The sequence below is a fragment of the Panthera pardus genome, unplaced genomic scaffold (genome assembly GCF_024362965.1).
Source record: "Panthera pardus isolate Hobbes unplaced genomic scaffold, ASM2436296v1 HiC_scaffold_15, whole genome shotgun sequence".
NCBI classification, from domain to species: Eukaryota; Metazoa; Chordata; class Mammalia; order Carnivora; family Felidae; genus Panthera; species Panthera pardus.
This window is the reverse complement of record NW_026526710.1, coordinates 44896419-44920401: the sequence shown is the minus strand read 5'-3', so window position 1 is coordinate 44920401 and position 23983 is coordinate 44896419. Positions and strand designations below refer to the sequence as shown.

At 40.7% G+C, this 23983-nt stretch overlaps 1 protein-coding gene across 1 annotated transcript in view; it reads left to right on the top strand.

Moving 5' to 3' along the window:
• Positions 1–34: 34 nt before the first annotated feature.
• The window catches only part of CDH2 (cadherin 2), a 214852-nt gene continuing 190903 nt past the window's right edge, over positions 35–23983 (top strand). Inside the window, exon 1 of the mRNA XM_019465485.2 lies at positions 35–210. Within this exon, the coding sequence (XP_019321030.1) occupies positions 151–210 (60 nt within the window). The 5' untranslated portion in view covers positions 35–150. The remainder of the gene's footprint in view (positions 211–23983) is intronic.

The window sequence follows — 23983 nt, the reverse complement described above, 5'->3', positions numbered from 1 at the left end:
AGGAGAGCAGCGGTGAAGGGGGTGGGGTGGGGTGGGGAGGGGAAGGGAAGGGGGTGGAAACTGCCTGGAGCCGTCTCTCCGCGCCGCTGTTGGTGCTGCCGCTGCTGCCGCCGCCGCCTCCGGCTCCTCGCTCGGCCCCTCTCCGCCTCCATGTGCCGGATAGTGGGAGCGCCGCGGACCCTGCTGCCGCTGCTGGCGGCCCTGCTTCAGGTACGCGGCGGTCTCCGCGGGCCGGGCCGCGGGCGGGGTGGGGCGGGCGGCGCCGGGTCCCTTTGTTCCCCGCGCCGCTGCGGGGCCAGGCTGCGCACCCGGGAAGGGAGGTGCCGCACCGCGCGGTCGGGAGCTGCGCAGGCACGAGGCTCGGCCGGGCTCAGGGGCAGGGCTGGCCGGGCCGGCTGGTCTCCCGCGCCATTCCCGGCGGGTCCCGAAGGAACAGATCGCGGGCCCCCACTGCTCTTCACTCCTGGCCGGGCGAGCTTGCAGGGGCTGTCTCCAGGCAGCAGAAGGGTGAGGCAGGATAGCTCCCAGGTTTTCCAGTTTTCTACGCTTCTCGCCCCTCGCTTTGCACTTTGCTCCAATTTTTTTGTTTATTTTTGCAGGGATGGGTCGCGAGTTTGCAGTAGGAATTCTCACTCTCGTGTCTTAGTTACGGGACGTGCCTCCACCCCACCCCACCCTGGCACCCGCGCGCCTCCCGGTGCCCGAGGGCTCCACTGTCCTATTGTCTTTACCCCAGCCCAGAGTTGCCTTCTGTTCTTGTTTTCTTGCCCTCACTGTGTTCTTTGTCGGTCCCACCTGGAAAGAAAACCTCATCCCGTTGCCCCGAAGAGTCTATACGGGCCGGGGCCTCCGCACTCAGCCCCTGGCCCCGCACGCCCCTTATCCCGGCGGGCGGGGAGAAGTTCCGTTACTCGGCTATTATTCCTCTCCCTGTGTACGCTGTCTCTGCCCTGCGTGCGTCCACGGGGACGCCTTAGCGAGGAGCCTCTGCACTTTTCACGCTTTCGGGAGAGCGCCAGACAGCCTCTTCATGGAATCAGTACTAGGAGGCTCCTCCGCGGCAGAAAGCACCTGCTTCAGGCAGGTCGCAGGCTTTTTTGCCACTCCGCGCCATCGGTCTCCAGCCCGGCCGACCGCCCAACTTTCCCGCGGCGTCCGGCTGGGGGATACCCCGAGGCCCCTCCCGTCCGCCGACCGGGTCCCGGGAAGCTACGCCGCGCGCCTCAGCTGCGACCCTCGCCGGGAGCGGGGGCTGGGCGGGGGTACCGAACATGCCCCCGCACGCTATGGGTTCCAAAGCTGCTGCAGGAGAGGGGCGTGTCCACACTGAATGCAGGTCAGGGTCCCCCGGGAAATACACCGGGGGGGGGGGGGCGGGCAGCGCACCCTTGTGGCTGGGGGTGGCCAGCGGGTGGCCGCTCTGAAAAGTCCGGGTGCGGCTCGGAAGTGCCGTGGCGCCGGGGGCGGCCCGGGCAGGGACAGATGGTGCAGATCGCCCTCCTCCGTGGTCTTCACGGGTCAGGGCCTGACGCGCTCCGGCCGCGGGGGGGACTGAGGGCGCCGGGGGCGGGACGAGGTCGGCGCCCGCGGTCTCTCACGCTTTCTCCCGCTTTCTCCCGCCGCCCCCTAGAGGGGTGTGGGCAGAGGCCGCTGGAGCCCTGTCCATGGTGCGCCGTGGAGCGGCGCGCCCTGCCCTGCTCTGCGCTTTCCTCCCCCAGGTTGTGCTTTCCAGCTTTCTGGCTCGCTCTCTTTTCTCTGGCTTCTTGGACGCCCGGGTCCCGTCTTTCCTTTCTCCTTTCTTGGGTTTCTCCTTTTGTTCTTTCGTCTCCTGCTGGTCTTTCTCCCCTTCCCCCACTCGCCAGTCCGCCCTCCTCGGCTCTCTCCGGACTCTGGCGTTTTAGAACTATTAGACTAGTTGTTTTTGGCCTCTGCAGTTTTGGGAAGTGGATGGAATTTCTTTTAACTGGGGGAGGAGACCCGTCAGTCACTTGCTAACAAAAGTATCTCCTGTTATAAAACCGCCCTTTATTCTTGGAGTGCACACTCCTCATTCTTGAACCCTCTTGTCACTTCATTTATTGTTTCTTCTTTTCAAATGGGGTTTGCTAAAGAGGTTAGACTGAAGGGGAAGAAGGAAAAAAATGATACTTCAATTGTTTGAAGTTAGGGAGAAGGCGAGATAAACTTAGGAATCCTACGGACAAAAGACATTTTCCTCCTTCTTCTTCTTCTTCTTCTTCTTCTTCTTCTTCTTCTTCTTCTTCTTCTTTTTCTTCTTCTTCTTCTTCTTCTTCTTCTTCTTCTTCTTCTTCTTCTTCTCTTCTTCTTCTTCTTCTTCTTCTTCTTCTTCTTCTTCTTCTTTTTTTTTTTGAACAGGAAATGTCATAGATCAAAAAAAAATCTTATTTTTAAAAGTATTAATTTTGAACATCATTGAGTGGTCTCACAAATTTACAAAGAACTTTTAATAAATTTTCAGAGTGTGAGTCCAGCAGTAGATGGCATGTTTACTAACTTTTTGATCCGAAAGTAAGTTTTAGTTGAATACTGTGCAGGGAAGTTGTTGGTCATTAATACCATGGTGCTAAATTTGGTACCGCTGGAGCAATCCCATTTCCTCTTAGTCATCCACCTTGAAGTCAGGTATGAATTTTGTAAGTCATTTTCTTTTTTAAGCATTTAAAAAATAGCATTTATAAACGGCAAGTAAAGTGCTTATCTTTACTATTGTATGTCCTTTCTCAGTTTCTTCTAGGATGTTACCTTGACTTTTGTAAACCCCCAGGAAAGGGGAAAGTATAACTTTGTCATCAAGTTATTTGTCAGTCTCCTAATTCATAGGTGCAAGTCAAGCAGTAACATTGAATGATTTGCAAGGTCATTAGGAGTGGAAGCAGAGCAGTTTATGCAACATGAGTTTTAGGGTTAAGTGCACCATGTGGATTGTACAACTGAGATTAGAAATGTCTTTGTGCTAATGGCCTGCTTTACACACCAGAATAACAAAGATCTATCTGCAAGGTGAAAATGGCCCCTCTGCAGTCATCTGCTGTTAAAAGTCTATTCTTTTCTTTTCTTTTCTTTTCTTTTCTTTTCGGTCAGACTAAGAAGACAAGAATTTTAGGAAGGAGAATGAGTAGATTACTAGGGTAGATATAGAGCGATCTTATTTTTTTTCAGACCAGTCAAAAAAGAATCATTAAATAATCAAAAGAACTTCATGCCTTTACGTGTTAACTGAAGTATTTCTTGTTTTACTTTGAACATTTTTTTTTTACTTTCAGAGATGGTTTATTAGTTTAGTTATCCTATTATATTTACATGATTCTACTCAATTTTGCACAGTGTGGTATTCAGCTTTAAGATTTTTCTCTATTCTTCTTCATTTTAACTTATGGCATTAGCATTGTCCTTTACACTCAAAATGAAAAAGCAGAAATTGAGCATTAAATTTTACTGATCAAGGGATATCACAAAGTTATGACAAGCTTCCCTTTTAAATTATACAAGTGACTTTCAAGGCCTTAAATAGATTTATCATCAGACAAAAAAAAAAAAATCAATTTTACTTCTACCTACCCAGTAATTACTAGACTAGAAACCTGTTTTGTTTTTTTCATTCACATTGTTCTAATTTAAATACACTTGTATGGGTTATGAAGCATCAAGGACATCACCTTAATGTTTATAGATCCTCTGGATTCTTAGTTTTATCACATGGGTCCTGCTCTCAATCGTGGATGAGGGTATATGAAAAAAGATGCATAAACCATATGTGATTTTTACCTGTTAGGTGTATAGACTTTGAAGAGATTAATTTTCAACACCTGAAACATATAAAAAGAAACTTTATTTTAGGATGTAGAAAATCAAAGATGCAGTAATCATTTTAAGCACAAAAAATGTTTATTCCCAGTGTTTATTTGATTTTCATGTGTCTTTTAACAACTTCTTGTGAAAGTAAGGAAAATTAACATAGTTGGTGTTCACAGTTTATTCTGCTTAGTGGCTACAGTTACAGATATCTTTGCCCTTTTCTTATCTTGTAGCGTGTGGTCATTACTCATAGATGGCGCATTGCAAGCATACTAGGTGTGATCTGGAAAATAATAATTTGTGCATCCTAAGATATTTTATCCTAAAATATTTTATGGACATATTTTAAAAGTATATATATATATACATGTATATGTATATATAATTTGTTAGGCCCCAATTGCAAGTTCAGGATTTACATACAGATTGTACTTGGTGACTTTCATACCTTCATGGAGTCTGCTCTGACCTTCATTAAAAGTTCAGACTGAGATTTTAAGAGGAAATTCTTTTTAGATTGTATTTTTTGCATATAGAGACTAAAGTCTTCTTTGAACAGATTATTTTGGTGACAGTGTATTGCACCAAACTGTCCTTAATTTCCTTTTTCATTAAAAATTCTCACTTCTTAAATTTGTTGTGCCTCATTAAGCTTTAGCGTTATTAATCGGGAAATGTCAAGACTTAAAGTAACAGTAAATCTTGCTTTAAAATGCCTTAAAAAAATCCTGAGTGAACTCAAATCCCCATCCTGTTTTCAAAGGGATATTCGTAAGTTAGAAGAGTGATTTTTAAAGAAAAATCCTAGCTGTTATTTAAGAAATGTAATGTTTATGTATATACTCTACCGTTTTGCCCAAGTTAACATTATTCAAATTTGTTCCTTTGGCCCAAATACAAAAAGTAATCAGGTTTAAGCACTGCACAGACTTGTGGTGAATTTTGTCAATCATTTAAAAATTACATAGATTTGGAGTTTGGATTTTGTCGTTTGAGTATTTCCTATCTGCCATTAGTATACCTTCTAGAAACCTAAGTAAGCATTTTCAAGTTGGGTTAAGAACTATAAGTTGAAATGTAATTTGTATCAACACATCATTATGCCTCACATTTCTGTCTTTCCTTACCAAAAACTTATTTTTCTTTTAATTTTTTAGCAAATTATATCAATTTATTTGAGCAGATGCTAGTCTTCCTGTATTTAACTAAATGTAGATAAGTTTTGATTAACCCTATTCATGCCAGGGAAGAGGTATATACAGATAAATGTTTTAGTTAGAGCCATATCTTCTCCATAGAGAAAGCGATGTCCTTAAAGTACTCAGAAGAAGGTGAATTCCAGAGCTAAATGGGACCTTTTAAAAGATTTGGATTTAAAGATTACAATTTATGTTATCACAGAGTTTTTGAAAGGAAAATTTAGGTTATAAATACATGCTTCTCAGTTCTTATTTCTTGTTACTCTCTTTCATACTCAGTGCACTTCCTTGTCTGAATTTCCACTGTACTTACAGCCCCTAAGCCCTTGGATTGCATGTATATGTGTGTCTATACATATACATATATATATGTGTGTATATATATACATATACACATATATATATATCTATATATATATATATCTATATATATATCTATGTATCTATATATATATATATATATACACACATACACATATATATGTGTGTATATATAGACACACACACACTATATGTATGTAGAGGATTGCTATCTACATATGTGTCTCCTGCAATATTTATCACAGTTTAGCATAAAGTGTCAGTCAATAGCTAATTAATACCTTTGTGTGTGTGTGTCATCCAAGCTGATTTGGGCATCAAAAGTATAATTTTGCTCGGTGCAAATAAGCTGCTGTTACATAATGTCAAGGGCAAGAGCTAGTGTCAAAGGCAGAAAGCCTGGGGTTCTAATCCAGTCCAGATGTAGTTTACTCCCTTAAACTCTCATGACCTCATTTTCTTCAATAGTAAAATATTGGGCCTGGTTGGATAAGTTGATCTCTCAGGGACTTTCCAATTCTACGACTCTTGAGGCTGCTTAAAAATATCCCCCAAAATGATTCCTTTATAAAGATTTCGGAATGACTTTAATTTTTAACATAAATGGAAATATTTTCATATTATCTGAGTGGTAGAATGTCATTTTTGAGGGTCATTAACAATAGTTTATTATATATGGTAGGTTAGAAATCATCTGTATTTTTCATATGCTTGACCTTTAAAAATATTTTTTTTTCATTGACTGTGTTGCATTTACCACTGAAAGTAAATTATATTTTTGGGTTAGACTTAAAGGAAGGGAGAGTGTGATACTACTAAGAATAAAAATTATTCCTTTTATTCCTTTTGTACTTTTATGTTTCTTTGAGAGAAGATAGCTTCCATGAGAACCATTGAATTGAGTGATATGGGTCAGCACTAAAAATATAGCCCATTGACCTAACAAGTCCTTCTCTAGTTATTTTTCTGCAGGTATGTCTGTAATCATGGTATACACACGAAGCGTTGTTTATACTTACCAAGGATTGGATTTGTTGAACTCTGAATGTCATTAGTAGGAAATGACTTAATGTATTATGTGTAATATGCAGTCAGATTTGAGAACCCTTACTATGTGGAATAAAGCATTTTTAGTTCTAGTTCCAAGGCAAAAAAAAAAAAAAAAATGATTGTTAAACCACCCAATGTTTTTGGCATAGGCACACACCTAGAAAACCTTCAAAGAAGGGCAGCCAAAGTAATCAGTGGGATCTACATGAGATATCGGACAAAGACCGTGATAGAAGTTATAACAAAAGAATAGGAAAGCAAGCAGTGTATGAATAAGATGAATATGACCTAAACTAACAGTAGAATGTCCTAAAGTTTGGCTGAGAAGAACCTATAGCAGGTAGCAGGCTGAGCTTCAAGTAGGTCCAATTGGAGTTTGGCCAAATTAATGGGTAGTTAAATAATAGATTAGTCTCTATGTTGTATCATAAAATGACTACATTGTGCTGTTATTTGTGCCTAAGAGATTTGTTGGTTAAACTATTGTAATATTTCTTACATTCCTTTGACCGAATATTTAATTTTTCATCTGTTCTAATGGTGAAAGTGGGGTCTAAAGTGTAGTCTAAAGACCTTACTACCATCTACAACTTGAAACACAGAAGAAATTTAGTAAGGGAATCAGATGTTTTGGTCTCCTGCCTTGATTAAATAAAACTATTTAACTTGGGTTTTTCTCAGGTAGCATTGGGAAAATTAACTGTGTCAACAGCCTTTAAAGCAGCTAGAGCGATTTAAAAGGAAGTGCTATTATAAATACAATATGGCAATCATATATAGAGGTGCTTGGAGAAGTGGTTGATCCATGATTGGTTCTTAAGTTTTCTTTTACAAAATATACCTACGTATAACAAAAATAAACAAATAAGTACTTGAGTAAAGATATATACTTCTCTGTATTGTAATTTTAATATTGGTTTTTATGTTAATTTAAAAAATTTACTTGACTATTGCATACTTAATACATATTGTAGTTTTAATATGGGTTTTTGTGTTAATTAAGGGGGCACCTAAGTGGCTCAGTTGGTTGAGCATTAGACTTCAGCTCAGGTCATGATCTCATGGTTTATGAGTTAGAGTCCCTCATCAGGCTCTGTGCTGACAGCTCAGAGCCTGGAGCCTTCTTCAGATTCTGTGTCTCCCTCTCTCTCTGCCCCCCCCCCCCTTTGCGTGCACGCTTTCTCTCTCTCTCTCAAAAATAAACATTAAAAAAAAATTAAAAGAATTTAATTACTTGACCATGATGTTTGAAAATATTTATACCCAGATTCCCTTCCTCACATTCTGATGTAATGTTTAATGTTTCAGTGGATTAGTAAAAGAAATTAGTAAAACAAAAAGGTTAACTAAAGGGGCATAATTTAGAATCTGTATTATTCCAGAAATTGCTGGAAATAGAAATGTGGAGTGACCATTTTTCTCCCTCATGAAAATAAATTTTTAGCTTATTCACCTTTCTTCTGTTGTATCAAATGCTGAACTTTTGTACTGCTTTCAGTAAGGATGGCCCTTCAGATTTTTTTCCACATATGCAGTTTAAGACCTCTCACAATTTATTTTATTTTTACTAATTGTCAGTAGGTCATTCATGTATCTCTGAAAAGCACATATACCAGAGAAAATCTTGAAACTTTAGATACTTGCTGCCACATCTTCAAATCTTTCTTTTCTTCTTCTTTTTTTTTTTTTTTAACTAATGTCTGGTGGTACTAAATCTTTAAAATACAATATTTTTAATTTCAGTGAAGGAAACTAATATATTGTCTCTGTTAATTATTTCTGTAACCCTGTGAGAGAGGTGGTTTTATTCCCATTTTAGAGTTGATGAAAGTGGAACTCAGACAGTTTGAGTAGTTATTCTGAGAATCCAGAGTAAAACTGTATCTGTCAGAGTAGATGGAGTTTGACTGCAAAACACATGGTTTCCTCCCTCTGTCAGGGGCCGGGACACTTTTCATATGGTACTCAAAGAATGAACATCACATTAGAGAGGAATTTCAATTTTTCTTTACCGAGTTGATAAGATTTTTTTTTTCAGTCATCAACTTTTGACTTATATTCTCTATTAATTTTGGCCTTATATATTTTTATTTATGTTGGCATCTGAAGCCAAAATGTAATGCTTGGTTTTCACCAAGCATTACAATGTAATGAGGGTTTTCACTCATTTTAAAAATATGTTGTCTTAGAGAAAGAAGAAAATATCATAGTGAAATGATTCAAAATCAGTTTTATACTATTCTTCAAATTGTCTTCATAAAAAAATAATATGCTGATAACTGCTCAAAAAAAATTAATGGGTGAATCCTGGAACTTAAAAATACTTCCTAAGGGCCTAGAAGCCCTCAGACTATGCATGTTTTTTCTTCTTTTTTTGATACTATTTTTTTTTAAGCGTTCTTTTCTGGGAAAAATAAATTCAAGAGACTCCAAGTTTTGAAATATGTTTAGCGGTACATTTTCCATGTTTGGATCATCTGAATTACCTTTTATCCCACAAATGAAATTATTTGGGTCTTTTAAAATATACATGTCCACATCTTGAAAGGACCGGCTGTAAAAGATTCATGTGAATGTTTTGTGAAGGGACCAAGTACAGACATGGATTTGTTTGCTGAAGAGAAAGCCTAGAACTATTTGGTTTGTAACTTGACCTATTGTAACTGGGCGGATACAGTTGGCTTGACTATAATCTCCAACAAAATGTTGGTTGGTTGGTTGGGAAGCTATTAAGTGAACTCTGAAATAAATGACTAAAAAGCCATTAATTTATATTAAGTTTAAAGGGATATAATCCACTCCCTCTGCTTAACATAAATCTTTAATATAAACTAGAGACTGTGACCACTTTAATTTTTTTTTCTTGTCTTAATTGGTTAACACAAAAGTTCAAAGTCTGGAGTTCATTCTTTGTGGCTTTCTGGTCCAGTAAATAAAGAAAAAATGTGTTTCCTGCAGCCAAAATATTAGCATTTTGTGGATCCTTTAGCATCCACCCCCAGTAGAGTCCCATTTGGTGCTAACGTGTTCAAAGTTAACTTCTAACGTCCTGCTTCCATTGTACTGAAGAGAATTCAAAATTCAGATTTGACACACATATAAATATACACGCTTGTACTTTATACAACTATCAAATGCATATAGAAAAGTGCTCATAAGTAGATAGCCTGCTGAATGTTCATAAGTTGAACACTATTGAATCAGCACCCAATCAAGACACAGCATCACCAACACTGCATGGGTACCCTCCTCCAATTTTAACCATTTTCCAGTGCTAAGTATTTACTTGACTTCTGCCTCATAATATCTATTACTTTTGCTTATTCTTTATGGAATCTTTGGATTTTATGAAATCATATACTGTATTCCCTTTTGTGTCTGGTATCTTCCACCCAGTTTGTAGAATTGTCCATATATTTGTGTCATAATGTTTTAATAGCCAGGAATTAGGAAAGATTCATGGATGTTATAGAAATATCCAGGAAGTTAAGGAAGTTGAACATTGATTTAAAAAACAAAAAACAGAGTGATTGTTTCACTGCAGCTGAAATTTGCTTGCATACTTCCGGTTTGTCAAGCCATGAAACACCTTTTGTGGGGTTTCCTGCTCAGATTTCTTCTATAGTTCTTGCAATTTTGGCAGTATTGTCTAGCCAAAAGCCAAAAACATTGGGAACTCAGTAAGTTATAGCCTCTATCAGGAGGAGGGTGGAGGCAAAGAACTAAATGTCTTTTTGATTTGAAGTCTTCAAGCAGAAGGTTTGGGTGTTAACAGAGTCTAATCTTTTCATTGATGCTTCTTAATACCTTCTCTGAGCTTACTAGTGACCCACTTCTCAATGAGGTATTACCCAGATTTATTTTTAATTTAAAAAAGGTTAAATCGGGGGGTTATAATGCCACAAACTGCTAGTTTTCCAGCTGTTTAGTGCATCTTTGGGTACAGTTGACCCTCTTTTCTGTTTGTATAGCTTTTTTAAAGGTCTGAGAGGTTGTCACAAAGGATGCAGAGAGCCATGTTTATGCCAAGATCCTTCTTTCTAGGGACCTTTTCTCTCTACTTAAAATTTATTTTAATGGTTGGTTAAATGGTTGGTTAGTAGATCCAGATTCTAGGTGTAGGATTCCATGCATATTGATGAGGACTAAAGAATCAAATTCTGGAGGTAATGACCCACCAAAGGTTTGTTTGCTTCAAGGCAGCTCTAATTTATTTACATTCTTACACACATGGACTTTATTTTACAATATTTAAAGAGATGGTACTTTTTGCGTGTCCTTAGCTTATTGATATATAATTTGTATTTCACTTGTGTTTTGCTCCTACACATAGTTTTTCTCCTGTGAAAGTAATTGTTTACGTATGGTATTTGTGTTTTTGACATTAGATTTTATTTACAGTTCTGTCTTTTCTGTTTGACAAATACTAAGAACATTTGGGGAGACTATCATTATCACTGATTTAATTTACAAATTGATTTATAGTTAACTTTTTTTGTAAATGAAACTGAGATATCCATGATTTGGGTTAGGGTCTTCTCTTTATTTGAGGCTGTCTCTATGAAGCAATGTTTAAAGGGGGTATACTGGTATATTTAAATGTAGACGACAAGGGACTGTCTGCAGATGGCTTATAACATTTTACGACCTAAAATAAAAGCATCATGGAAAACGGTGAGGTTACTTTTTTAGTATTTGCATTTGTAATGGATATTGTCATGATTCTTATTTCTTATTTTGCAAAGTGCTGGTTCTTCTATACACACACACACACACACACACACACACACACACACACCCATGTGTTTCTGGAATACTATTCTGGTATGTGCCAATATATAAGTTGAGACCATCCACCTCCAAACCCAGTCTTCTCAAACCTCACGCTATATCAAATTGTATTTATTGGTTTATATTTTCCACATTTAGATATTTACTTATCTGAAATTTCTTTTTGTACGTGGTATGAGCATAGTGAGTCTTGCTTTCTTTTCCCCCACACATAAAACACATACACCCTAACACATGAGTGGCCGTCAATTTGTCAAGTAAAATTTCTTCTTCTGAACTGAAATGCCTTTATTAAGTTTAACATTTCCATAGACGTTTGGTTCTTGTTCTTTTTCCTTTTTAATTGTACTGATTTAGTTGCCTAGAGAGGCAGTAAAGCACAATGGTTAAGAATGGGGTCTCTGGAGCTAGTTGACCTGTGATTGTGCCCCAATTCTGACACTTGGTTGTTATGTGAACTTAGACAACATGACATTTTTATGATTGTATCTATAGTAAGGTGTTAACGAAAAGCAAGTGGGTTAATATATAATATATACACATCACTTTAAAAAGTGCTTCCATACAGTAAGCAAGATTTAAGATCTTTAACTGAAGACTTTGAGGCATAGTCATTACCACTGTTTTGTACAAACACAGTTAAGGGATCATTTAATTATTTGAATAAATGTGAGCTCTTGAGATGTTCAAAGATTTGTTCTGTGTTCAGCATTATAGCGAGATAACTTGTAACTCTCCACCCGTGTCCCTTAGACCCCACTGGGAAGCCACACTGAAGGGCACACATTTTAACATTCCTCCTTAAATTCTAACAGATGTTGTCTAGGCTGCTAATATTAGGGAAAGGGGTTAATATATATGGAATGTTATTCTGCCAGCAATTTGATTTGGGAATTGCAGGTAATCGAACAGAAGCTATTCTGGTGTCTTTCAGGTCTGTCTCTTGGCTTCTGTGATTTAATTCTTTAATGTTCTGATATTGGGGGGTGTGTGTGTGTGTGTGTGTGAGTGTGTGTGTGTGTGTGTGTGTGTGTGTGTGTGTGTGTTTTGAACTAGCCTGGAAGGAACCAGAGTAAGTTACTGATCTCTGAATGCTTTTAACATGATGATGCGGACCTAATAGAGAGGAGGGGGTTGAAGGTACTGTTGGTTGATACTGTGGCACAGAATCTGCAAAAACAGAGGGAAGAATCATTGTTCTTATGGATGCTAATGATTTATTGGTGATTACATGCAGGAAATGTTACTTTTAACTCAGTTTCATCCTATCCTAATAATAGCACATCATTTTTGAGTAATTACTATGTGCCAGGCACTGCTCTAAGTACTTGAAGTGTATTCACTCATTTAACTCACAAAAAAATTATACTTATTTCATATATGAGGATACCAAAGCACAGATAGTTTAAAATAAGGTGCCCAAAGTGATTTTGTTAAGGGGAGTTCAAATGCCATAAATCTGATGTCAGAACCTGTGTTCCTAGGTTTGGTATTTATTTGAATGCAGGTAAAAAAATTAAGGCAGGATTTTATTTTATTTTATTTTTAATTTTCTTAAGTTTTTTTAAAATTTATTTTGCAGAAGAGACAGGAGGTGGGGAGGGGCAGAGAGAGAGGGAGAGACAAAATCCCAAGTAAAGAATCGCAGGCTGTCAGCCCAGAGCCCGATGAGGGGCCTGAAGTCATGAACCATGAGATCATGACCTGAGCCGAAACCAAGAGTCGGATATTAACTGACTAAGCCACCCAGGCACCCCAAGGCAGGATTTTAAAGTTTATTTATTTTGTATGAGAGAGAGTGCGTGCGCGCACGCAAGTGGGGGAGGGGCGGAGAGAGAGAACACCAAGCAGGCCCCATGCTATCAGTGAGGAGCCTGACTCGGGTCTCGATCTCACGAACCGTGAGATCATGACCTGAACCGAAATCAAGAATTGGACATTTAACCGACTGAGTCCTGAGGCTCTCCTGAAGTTCAACCTTTTAGAAAAACCTCTTTTTTATTTTAAAATGTGGTATGTGTAGAGGAGTATATAAAGCACATATGCACAGTGTAAAAAATAATTAAAGTACACAAATATGCAGTGTAACTATCAGACTGGTTAAGAAGTGGAATATTGCCAGTACCTTGGAAGTCTCCAGAATACTGTTTCCATTCCCCTCTTCCCCCCAGAGGTAACCACCATCTTCATTTTTCTAATAATTATTCAATACTTTTGTTTATAGTGTTACCATTTATGTGTATATTCCATATATATAAGGGAGAAGAAATGTGTTTATGTAAATGTATATGTATTATGCATTTATGCATTAGTGTACCATGCATATGTGTGTATGTATGCGTGTTGTGTGTATATATATGTGTGTGTGTGTGTACATATATCTAAAATGTATTTCTTATGACTTACGTGCAGCATTCTGTAAGATTCATTCATTTGAGTTAATGTAGTTATAATTTGTTCATTTTCACTGCTCTAGGGCATTGCATGCTAAGAATATGGTAGAATTTACTTATTCAACTTATTGTTGATGGGTTTGTGTGTGTGGTTGCAGAATTTTGCTACTGTGAACATTCTTGTACTTCCCATTGGGCGTGAACTGTCAGGGATACTCCAGGACTTCGTTTCTCAAACTTGAGCTTGTATAGAATCACCAGAAAGTCTATTAAACATAGATTCCTGGCCCCACCCTTTGAGCTTCTGATTCAATAAACTAATGGTGGAGCCTGAGAATTTGTATGTCTAGCAAGCTCCCAGGTGATGGAATGCTGGACTGTTCTGGGATATGTACCAAGGAGTAGAATTGCTGGGTTGCAAACCAGAATTTTTTCCAAATTGGTCTGCCAGCGCCATGTACATTTTTGTTTTTCCATAATTCTGTTTGTGTTATAGTCAAACTTAAAAAATTTTAACAGTCTAGTGGACTTTACAATCATATCTGGTTGGTTTCCATTTTCATTCACCTGGTTACTAATGAGTTGAAGATTTTTCTTTTTATGTGTTTTGGCCTTTTTCTCTTCCTTGAGGTGTCTGAATGAATCCTATAGATTCAGATGAATTTTGTAATTTGTCTATAGCCTGGTCTATTATTAGTGCCTGTTCTTTTTGCCTAACATTTTCCGTCATGGCTCACGTGTTGTGTTGTCGAGGATTGTGAGCCTTCTTGAAAGCTGACTAATGTAATTAAATGTAGTATTTGCTAAGTGCTTACTATGTGCCAAGCCAAGGTCTTCACCTGCATTGTCTCCTGTAATCCTCACATCAGCTCCCTGAGATAGGAAGGCATTATCATCACTATCCATTTTACAAATGTCTGAATGAAGCCTGGCTTAACCCATTCACTCAAAGGCACACCTCTAGGATGTGGCCATTGAGGACTTGAACAGTGTTCCTTGGAAGTCTGCAAGAATAGAGCAGCGGGAACAAGATAAGCCTGTCTATTCTAGATTTTGAAGGTTGCAGCCTGGAAGAGAATTTGGACTTTAGAATCAAGACTTGAAGGATTTTAGTTTCAGGGAGCAACTTTGGCCTTAGGAATGGGAAAATTTAGTAGACTGAGTCAGAATTAGGGTCGTCTACCATGGAAGTAGGCAGTTTCTGTCACTGGTCACATGGCCCCTTGGTGGTGATTTTAAGACATGCAAGTAGCTGAAGGATGGTTGACAGTTCTGTGAATTGCCCTGTTTTTCCTGACCCAGCATTGTAGGCACTGAGTAATTCAGAGGTACATGTGACTTTCTGTTCCCAGCACCTGGGTTACCCGGAGCACTTGAAGAGACTTGGCTGTCTGCTCTCAGACCTTCAGCATTCAGACATTCTGGTGGGCTTGTGACCCTGCTGGTGGTATAAAGATGTTATGAAGCCTGGCCTGGTTTTGATCTTTCAGCCTTGGCCTTTGAGAGTATTCAGTAATATTGAGACTTTGTATGCAATTTGAGTGTCTTTGAAGAAACCTAGTAATTGGTGCTTCTTATCCATCTAAGTTCTGGACTATTAAGGTAAAACAGTCAGCAGATCGAAAGCCAAAATACAACCTTTATCGCTGACAAAGACAAGGGTGGAGAATGTGGATTAAATATGTATGATCTTCGAATTAATTTCCCCCTTGCCTCCCCTCTTCAGCAGTCCTGGGTGAGGGCCAGCCTCCTACCTGGGGACCCTGCTCTTGTAAGTTCCCCTGCAGCATAACTATATCTGCACTGAGTAGGCAGGCTGACTCCCAACAGAAAAGACGTAATGAAGGTACTGGACTCTGTATGCCCAGTTGTTTCACACGAACCTGCCAGAGAGGTCGATGTAGGTCAGGAGTGCTATTGCTAGTGTAGCTCCCTCTACTTGAAAGTAGGGAGTAAGGGTTCCATTAACAGTTGGACTAACTGTTGAACTTATGTTCTTAACTACCAAGCATGTGCTCATCTGGAAGTGTGGCAATCGCCCACGGAGAGGGAGATGGGCCTCTGTCAGGTCAGTCTTACTTCCAACCTCATGAGGCCTTGGAAGATCAATAGCTTTACTTTTTTAAGAGTCCTTAAACCTAATGAGGCATGTGGGATGATCATAGCAGTAATTGCATAGCCTACAAAGTTAGAAGGCAAACCCATCTTGATCCTAGAAGATTCATCCCAGGCACAGTTATGACCCCATGGCCTGTCTCTAAGTGTCCCAAAGACCACAATAGAGAACCCAGGGTATCTGAGGGAAAGACTCACAGTGGGTGGAGAAAACCTTCTTTGGTTCACAGGCTTACCCAAATGCAAATCAGGCTAAGCCTCTTGTCTATAATCCTTGACCTTTGAAGGAAACACAGAGTTCAAAGGGGAAATGAATGCTTAAAGCTATTTAATATTCTGGATGAGAAAGAAAGGCACCTCAAAGAAGACAGGGATTGCCACCATCGGATGTTTCTGAACCTTGCACATAGCAGTATCTCAAATGCCAGCTTTCTCAAAGATAATCCAGAATGCATGGGTGGATCCCCTCTCCCCAGGTAAGTACAAAGTCCTTAATATAACCTCCAAATGGGAACCTCTCCCTGATGAGTTTTGGTTTACAACCAACACATTCAACCTCCTACTTTACCTTTCCCTGTGAGCCTCTTGAGACTGACAGCCTGGTGGTGTCACCAGTGTGGGCTCTGTCGGGTAGGTGGCTGTGGGACATAGTGTCTTGGGAGCAGACGTTTTCACTCTCTTGCCACTTGCTGTGGAGTTGCTTTGGCCAGAAAGGCCATCTGCAAGGCAGGAATTCTCCTTCATTTGTAAAGACCAGTCCGGACCTCTTGGTGGAAACTGATCCTTGAGCCTGTGGACCAGTTATGAGAATCCAAGTTGCGCCTTCGTTTGCGTCTGACTGCAGACCAGAAGTGGAGTCGGCCAATCCAGCACTGCCTTCTAGACCTGAGAGTAATAATTTCAAGTGAGAGCCTTTTGATAGGCTTCTGTAATTCAGTGTCTCTTAAAAATAGCAAATATTTTTCTGCTCAGTAGTCTTTAGGCAGTAGATGTTGAAATAATCTCCCTTTTTTGTGCCTCAGCTGTCTCTGCGTCTTTAGCCAGGGGCCCCTGGACACCTCCAGCAGTTCTGAGCTGCCTCAGGCCTTTGCCAGGGCCAAGCTGCAGGGGCCCTCACCCAAAAGTGTTCATCATCTGGCTAAGGCCACCACATGTCCCGCCTCTTTTCTGAGATCCTTGGCCTACAGCTTTTCCTGAGGTCCACTGTCACCGGCTCTAGGCCCTACCTCTGTAAACAGCCACTTTCCTGGAGAATAACCACCATAAGTTGTGGTCACACAGCAAGATCAAAATACCCTGTGGTTTAGGAATTAAAGCCTCTTGATGTTAAAAGCTACCTGCCCAACTATAAAAACCAGCCACACTGCACAATCAAGGCTGCAAACCATCAAGCTGAAAAACATGCAGGGCCATAGTAAAACATCCTTTCTCCCCTGCCTGGAGACCCAGTACCTCCATGAGTATTTTCTTCCCCAAAGTTGGATTCCTTTTTTATTATTTGCCAAGATCCCCAGATAGTATACCAAGTGCAAGTTTCTGAAGGGGCCCAATAAATAAGACCTCTCCTCCTAAACCCAGTTCTAAACCAAGTGAAATATAAACCAGCATAGTCAACTGTTGGGAAAGGAAAATATCACAGGGTTCTGATAAGGGCTGCACTGGAGGGTGTGGCTTTGGTGGGTTGCTAATGGGGAACCCCAAAATTCCACAGACATGCACACTGAGTTGTAGGCAGTTCTGGATACCCTTCCCTACCCCCACATGCTGCCGGGGATCTGCAAACTCCCAGCATGGAAAATGAGATCACCACCCTTATTTTTTGTGGCCTGTGACTCCCCAGTGGGAGGAGTAGGGAGCAGGGCTGGGCACCAGCTGCCCAGATTGTTCCTTTGAATTCAGCCTTCAGATAAATTCAGTTTCTCCTTCTCTCTAGGGTAGTAGTTCACAAACTTCTTGGTCTTAGGATCCTTTCACACTCTTAAAAATTATTGAGTGCCCCCATGAGCTTTGGCGATGTGGGTAATATCTGTTGGTGTTTAACAAATTAGAAATTAAACTGAGAAAATTGGATATTTAATTCATTTAAAAATATTAAACCCATTATATATGTAACATAAATACCAATTATTATGAAAAATAGCTGTATTTTCCAAAGCAGAAAAGTGAAATTCGTGGGAAGAGTAGCATTGTGCTTTTTTATTTTTGTAAATCTCCTTAGTGTCTGGCTTAATAGAAGACGGTTGGATTCCTGTATCTGCTTCTGCATTTACTCTGTTAAGGTATCACACATCACCTAGCCTCTGGAGTATTTCCATTTTACACTTGTGAGAGATTGAGAATGAAAAGACAAATAATGTTATTTTATTATGAAAAGAGTTTTTGCCTTTTCAGATCACTCTCTTAGAAGGATCTTGGGGACCTGTAGTGCTCCCCAGATCACACTTTGAGAACTGCCACCCAGGGTGGGACTAACTGGTGTATTGGAAAGAGGTGGGAGTGTTAAGAGTTAGCAGAGTTCCTTCCACATGGAAAGAAGTTCTGGAGGAGAGGAAGCATTCCCCCTCTACAGGTTACATGGTGAAACCGTCCAAATGCCAGCCTTGAATCACTCACCATAACCATGGGTGGAAGAAAATGCTGGTCTTCAGCCCCAGAGTTGAGTCCGGAACTGATGATATTAGCTCTGTAACCTCTGAGTTAGCATGCAGGGCTCGTGGGCTTAGTTCTTTATTGCTTCACCTATTAGAACACCACTGGACAGGGTGCTACTGGGGGAATGAGTTCAGGAATGACTTTGAACTCTGATGTTATTGACAGTGCCCTCTTCTCAGTGCAGCACATTTCTGGAAGCTGTGCCGTGAATGTTATTTTCTCACAAGAATGATGGTATAATTGGGTTGGGTTTATCTTATCAAGGACTCAGAGTTAGATAAATCATCACGATGGCCAGCTATTCAAATTAATTCAGAGTTATGGAGACTAGAAACCATTTTTAAAAAGTGAAACTATTAAAAAAAAAAAATGAAACCATGCTCCAGGTTTTATGAAACAGGCCTAACTGTGGTTGAATATAAGAGACTCTGGAATATAGGAAGTGCACAAAGAGTCTATTACTATAGACTGTAATTATTTCCTCATCAGCATCGCGTACTGAAAATTAATATACTAATCATGATATGTATTTGCTGATAGTTTTCCATGTGTACTTTTAGAAGAGTTGGAGGGAGGTGGAGGGGCTTTGATTTGGTAGCTTAAAAGAACACATGTTTACGTAAGTTTGAGCTGATGTCTTTTCCTCTCCCAATTTTTTTCCCTAGTGTACAGAAACATTGGAATTATTTTATTGACAAATATTGTCTTGTATTATTTTATTGTGATTGTCCTATCACAATCATTTAAGAATCATTTTAGGAAAAAACAATTATAATGGTAGCAGATCCACTCAGTCTTAATTCATATAGGACAAGTTCCAGTGCCTAGGCAGTCAAGTATTCTGTGTCAGTGTGTGTGGATACTTTCTGATGTTTCTGTCCCTGATCCAGCAGTGGGTAAGGGTGGTCCCCAAAGCCATTCGGTGCTGGTTTGAATACCATCCCTAAATTGACTAGTTAAGTGACCTAGGGCAATTTCCTTTCAATTTGCTTCCTTGCTTGCAAAATGGCACTATTCTAGTATTCTAGTACCTTCCTCATAGGGTTGTTGTGAAGACTGTTGAGATATAATGCACGGAAAGCACTGAAGTGCAGATCCTGGGACATGGTAAGCAGTCAATAAATATTAGTAATCATCAATACTCAGTATATTTAACATACCTAAGTTGATTATAAACACAGTCTGATGCTAAGTAATGCACTGTTTGATGACGTTTTGAACATGGCACGTGAGCATATTGCAGTCTCTGGTGAGTGTAATGAGCTGATGGGCAAAATCGATGTAAGCCAGGATTGGTCATCTCTACTGAATTGCCTTAGGCACTTGTGGAACTTTTAATGACAGTCTAATTGTAGGACTGCCTGAGCCACTGTCTCTCGATAGTGTTACACTTTCACAAGCCAAGCCCATCAGTACATGTAGTGTTGCTACCCATTACATTAAGTCCACGACACTTACTGGTAAACTCGTCTGTGTTCTGGGATTCTGCTGCACGAAGCCTTGATGCCCAGGAAGCCTCTTCTAGCATGGCTGCTGAGATAGGAGATGGCACAGATCTCTGGGGAACTTGACTTGATATGTGTTTGTATGTGGTCCTAAGCTTTGGGAGGTTCAACTCCTGAGAAGTTGACACTCTACACCACACTTTGAATGTGAAACTCAGATTTTTGTCCACCAAGCTGTTGTACTGTGGTGCTGTCCTCTGGCTGTGAGTTCAGTTTCAGTAGAGTTGTCAGCTTCCATGGCCAGCATTGACACTATAATTTGACTATTTGCCATTAAAAGAAATGAATGTCAGAAAAAATAAAAGTGCTGATGCTAGAGATATTCAAGGACCCATCCTCATAATATAACTGAGGCAACGATGGAAATCACTAGGTGGGTCACGGGGGGGCATTGTGTGGCCTTGGTTGGGGATTCCTTGCATCCAAGCTGGTCTGCATTGTATCATGAAGTTAAAGAGTTAAAGGGCCAGTTCAAAATGCTGGGCTCTCCCTCCAGCGTAGTACCTGGCAAATCAAAAACATCAAAGTGCAGGGTTAAACTTCTGCACATTTCAAGCATGTTTCCAGGGATATGAAATTCAAAGTGTCATCAATGGCATGGCTGACACAGAAAAATCTTGAAAGAGTGGCAGCAACTCTTGAATAATCTTCTTAATGTAGCCTCAACATCATGGGTGGAATCCTGTGAAATGTAGAGAATCTGGCAAATGTAATTGTCTGGTGGTAAATTGGATTAAAAATAAAAAATTAGTCATGCAGAATTGGTCTTGAACAGTCCATTATTCTATTACCATGTACCCCATCAACCACTTAAAAAACGTCTTCACTAGTTGTTTATTTTTGCTTATAGCATTTGGAAGACCTAGCCCCATAATAAAAGTATTACCGTGGTTCCCCCCCCCCCACTTTCCGTTCCCAACACTGCCCACCCTCACCCCACAAATCACACATCAGGAAGAGGGTTCCACTTGTTTTCTCTTGTACACATTTGTGAATGAATTTTGATTTGTCACCTCGTTTTGTTTTTTTTTCAGAATTCATCCCTCACAAAATACTTGAAAAATATTTCTCAGGCACTCACGTAGCAAAGAAATAAAAGTCTCCACCAAAGAAAACAACAATATCATAATAATAGCTAACCCTTGTTTTGTGCTGAATCACGAGGCTGATCCCCTACTCCAGTAGTAGCAGTAGCAGTGTTAGTAATGGTAGTAGTAATCCTGGTAGTATAGAGGAAGGCAGGGTACAGGTGAACTTCTATAGCTTGTTAAACTCACACAGGCAGTGGTGATGGGGTTTAAACCCAAGCAGGTTTGCTCCAGAGCCCTGAGTCTTAACCACTACACAGATTACTGCCTTTATTCTCATAAAAAGTAAGGGAGAAAAACCAAGTAAAAGGAGGTTTCAGCTTTGTTGACTGCATGTAATAATCTACTTCGCAGAACTTAAATTGTTACCAGATTCTGTCTATAGCGTATCTGGAAGGGAAAAAAAATGAAGAGATTGATGCTTTGGGGGAAAACATCCAGCTGATTAAATTTGATAACCAAGAGAGCCTCGGCTTTAGTTAGGCGGTCTCCAGAGCCAGGAAGGAAAGATAAAGTTTCTATTAGGTTTGGGCTGCTCTTGGATGTAAAATTTGTAGCCAATAATCATAGATAATCTTGATCAAGAAGAAGATGGAGAGGCAAGGAGATTGAACATCCACTGTGGCTTCAGTGGAATATTTAAAAGCTCAGATTTAGGAGTGACTTGGAGGAAATTGGAAAGCGCAGCCAGTGACCGAGGAAGACTATAAAAAAGAATCACGATAACAGCGACCTGAAAGAGTAGTGGACTTAGAGCTATAAAGCTCACAGTATTGAGACTACAGGAAAATTTCAACGAGACCAAAAGTGACGTCATTGTGAGTTCAGGACCGGAACAGATAGACTAATACTAAGAGGCAAGCAGTACTCCTCAACTCCTATTACACTTCTGTCCTTTCTAGACAAGGAGGTCGATCTTCAGCCTGGGAAGAGTAGAGCGCATACTTGTAAGAGGAAATTGAAACTCAAGATAGGTGAACTGATTGTGTGTGTACGCAGGGCAGCTCTGAATGAGTTCAGCTCCTCTGGCCAGCATGAATTTCATCCTCGCGGGCCAAGCGGACTTTTGCTGCCTGCTTGGACTCTTTGAAGAATTGTGGAGGGGAGGAAAATCAGTAAAGGATCAGGGATGGAATAATGCCCCAATTAAATGCAAAGGAAAACACAAAATGAAGAAAGTGTCATTTTCAGAGAAAAGAATAGAGAGCCCCATGGCTGACCTAGAGCAGAACTCTGGAACCAGTTTCAGTGTTCACATGTACACGGTAGCTAGGAAACAGCCTAGAATTGTTAAAAGCGGGAAAAACAATTGTTTATTGCTTCTTGTTGCTAGGTTATTAGGCTCGAAGGCTAGGGCAAACAGGTATGCTGTGCCTGGAGTCCGGAAAGGTTTCAGGAGGTAGATGGGGGCGGATGTGTGACCACTGCCTGCAGCACTGGTACTTCTTAAGTGTACCAGCTTACCCATCACTTGTCTTGAAATTCTGTGTGAGTGAGTCACGGTTTGGACCCAGGAATCTGCGTTTTAGAAGAATGTCCCAGATTACTTGCTATGCTGGAGCAAGGTTGGGAACTCAGGAGCTGTAAGAAACATGCCGTGAGTTGGATTTGTGTTGTCATAAGTGTTAATACTGTGACTGCCAGCTAATGCATCAAATAACCATGTGCCAGACACTCTCACAAGCGCTTTACACATACGATCTGTTTTAAACCTCACACCTGCCCAATGAGTGGGCGCTGTCTTTATCGTCCATATTGTCTAGATGGGGAACCGTGTCATCTCTGACAGTCTCGGGCAGTCTAGCACTTTGAGAGGCCGTGCTCCACTCCACTCTGCTAACAGCCCCTCTTAAGAGGCCTGGCTTAGGGCTCCGGGGTGGTGGGAAGGGTGATGTCTGGGCATGTGTCACACCTTGTCTTTAGTGTCTGAGTAGTGTCTTTATGAAGACTTTGGGGTGCCTCAGACTTTCTAAATGCAGAGAGCTGGAGGGGGGGATGACTAAATCTAGGTGGAATTATTAATTTATCACCATCAAATCTAGGAAGATTAAATGTAAATTGCTGCCCCTTAGGGCCCAAAATCAGCTGCAAAGATACTGGAAGCCATGACTTAATCGTTTTCCGGTAAAAAAGATCAGGGTTGTTTGGGTTGACTACAAGCTCAATATAAATCAACAAGCCTTTGTCTCTGTGGCACCTTTTGCCTGGAATGCCCTTTTCCACTTCCTCCTCTTTCTCCTGGCAAATTTTTAATCATCTTTAAAGACAGAGCCTAAATGTCACTACAGCTATGGAGTCTTCTTTGATTTCTACAGGCAGATTTATCATCCCATTCTTTCTGCTTCTTTAGCACTTTGTTCTTGGTGTTATAATTTGGTGATTATCTTTCTTAGTTTGTGCCACCCAAGTTCACAGTCACTCAGTTGGAAACGTGGGGGAAGACATCATTTCCTTTCTCCCTCTCTTCCACCATGAATCCCAGGCCTCACTAAGCCTATCAGTTTTAACTCATATCATACTGATACGATCTCCCTCTTCCTCATTCCTGCAGCCCTGTCCCATTCGTCTGTGTCCTGACTTGTACCCCAGCTGTCACTTGTCAATCCCCCCACCCATTTTCCCACAAAGCATCAGAGACTTCTCTGTCAAATGCAGTCTGCCGGTGCTTAAAATCTGTTCCTGGCTCTTCATAGCCAAGAGGATAACCCCAAGCCCCCAACCATTTATGACCTAACCCTGTCTAACTCTCCAGCCTCAACTTTTGACTTCCTGCCTTGCTTCTTGGACTCCAATGACACTGAACTCATTGTAATTCCCCAGGCAGTATGCTGTTTCTTGCCACCTTGTTCCAGCTCAACAGTGACTGTCTGGGATGGCTTCCCAGCCCCCCACACCGCCTGGCTACTCCTGGGTTCTGCTTGGGAGGCCCCCAGACCCCTGCCCTGGGCTCTCCGTATGTCTCTACCTCCCAGCCGCCACTTTCTGTTGCAGTCACTTTTTATTTTGCTCCCATGTTAAGCCTTGAACTTCTTAAAGGCAGTGAGGGTGTCTTG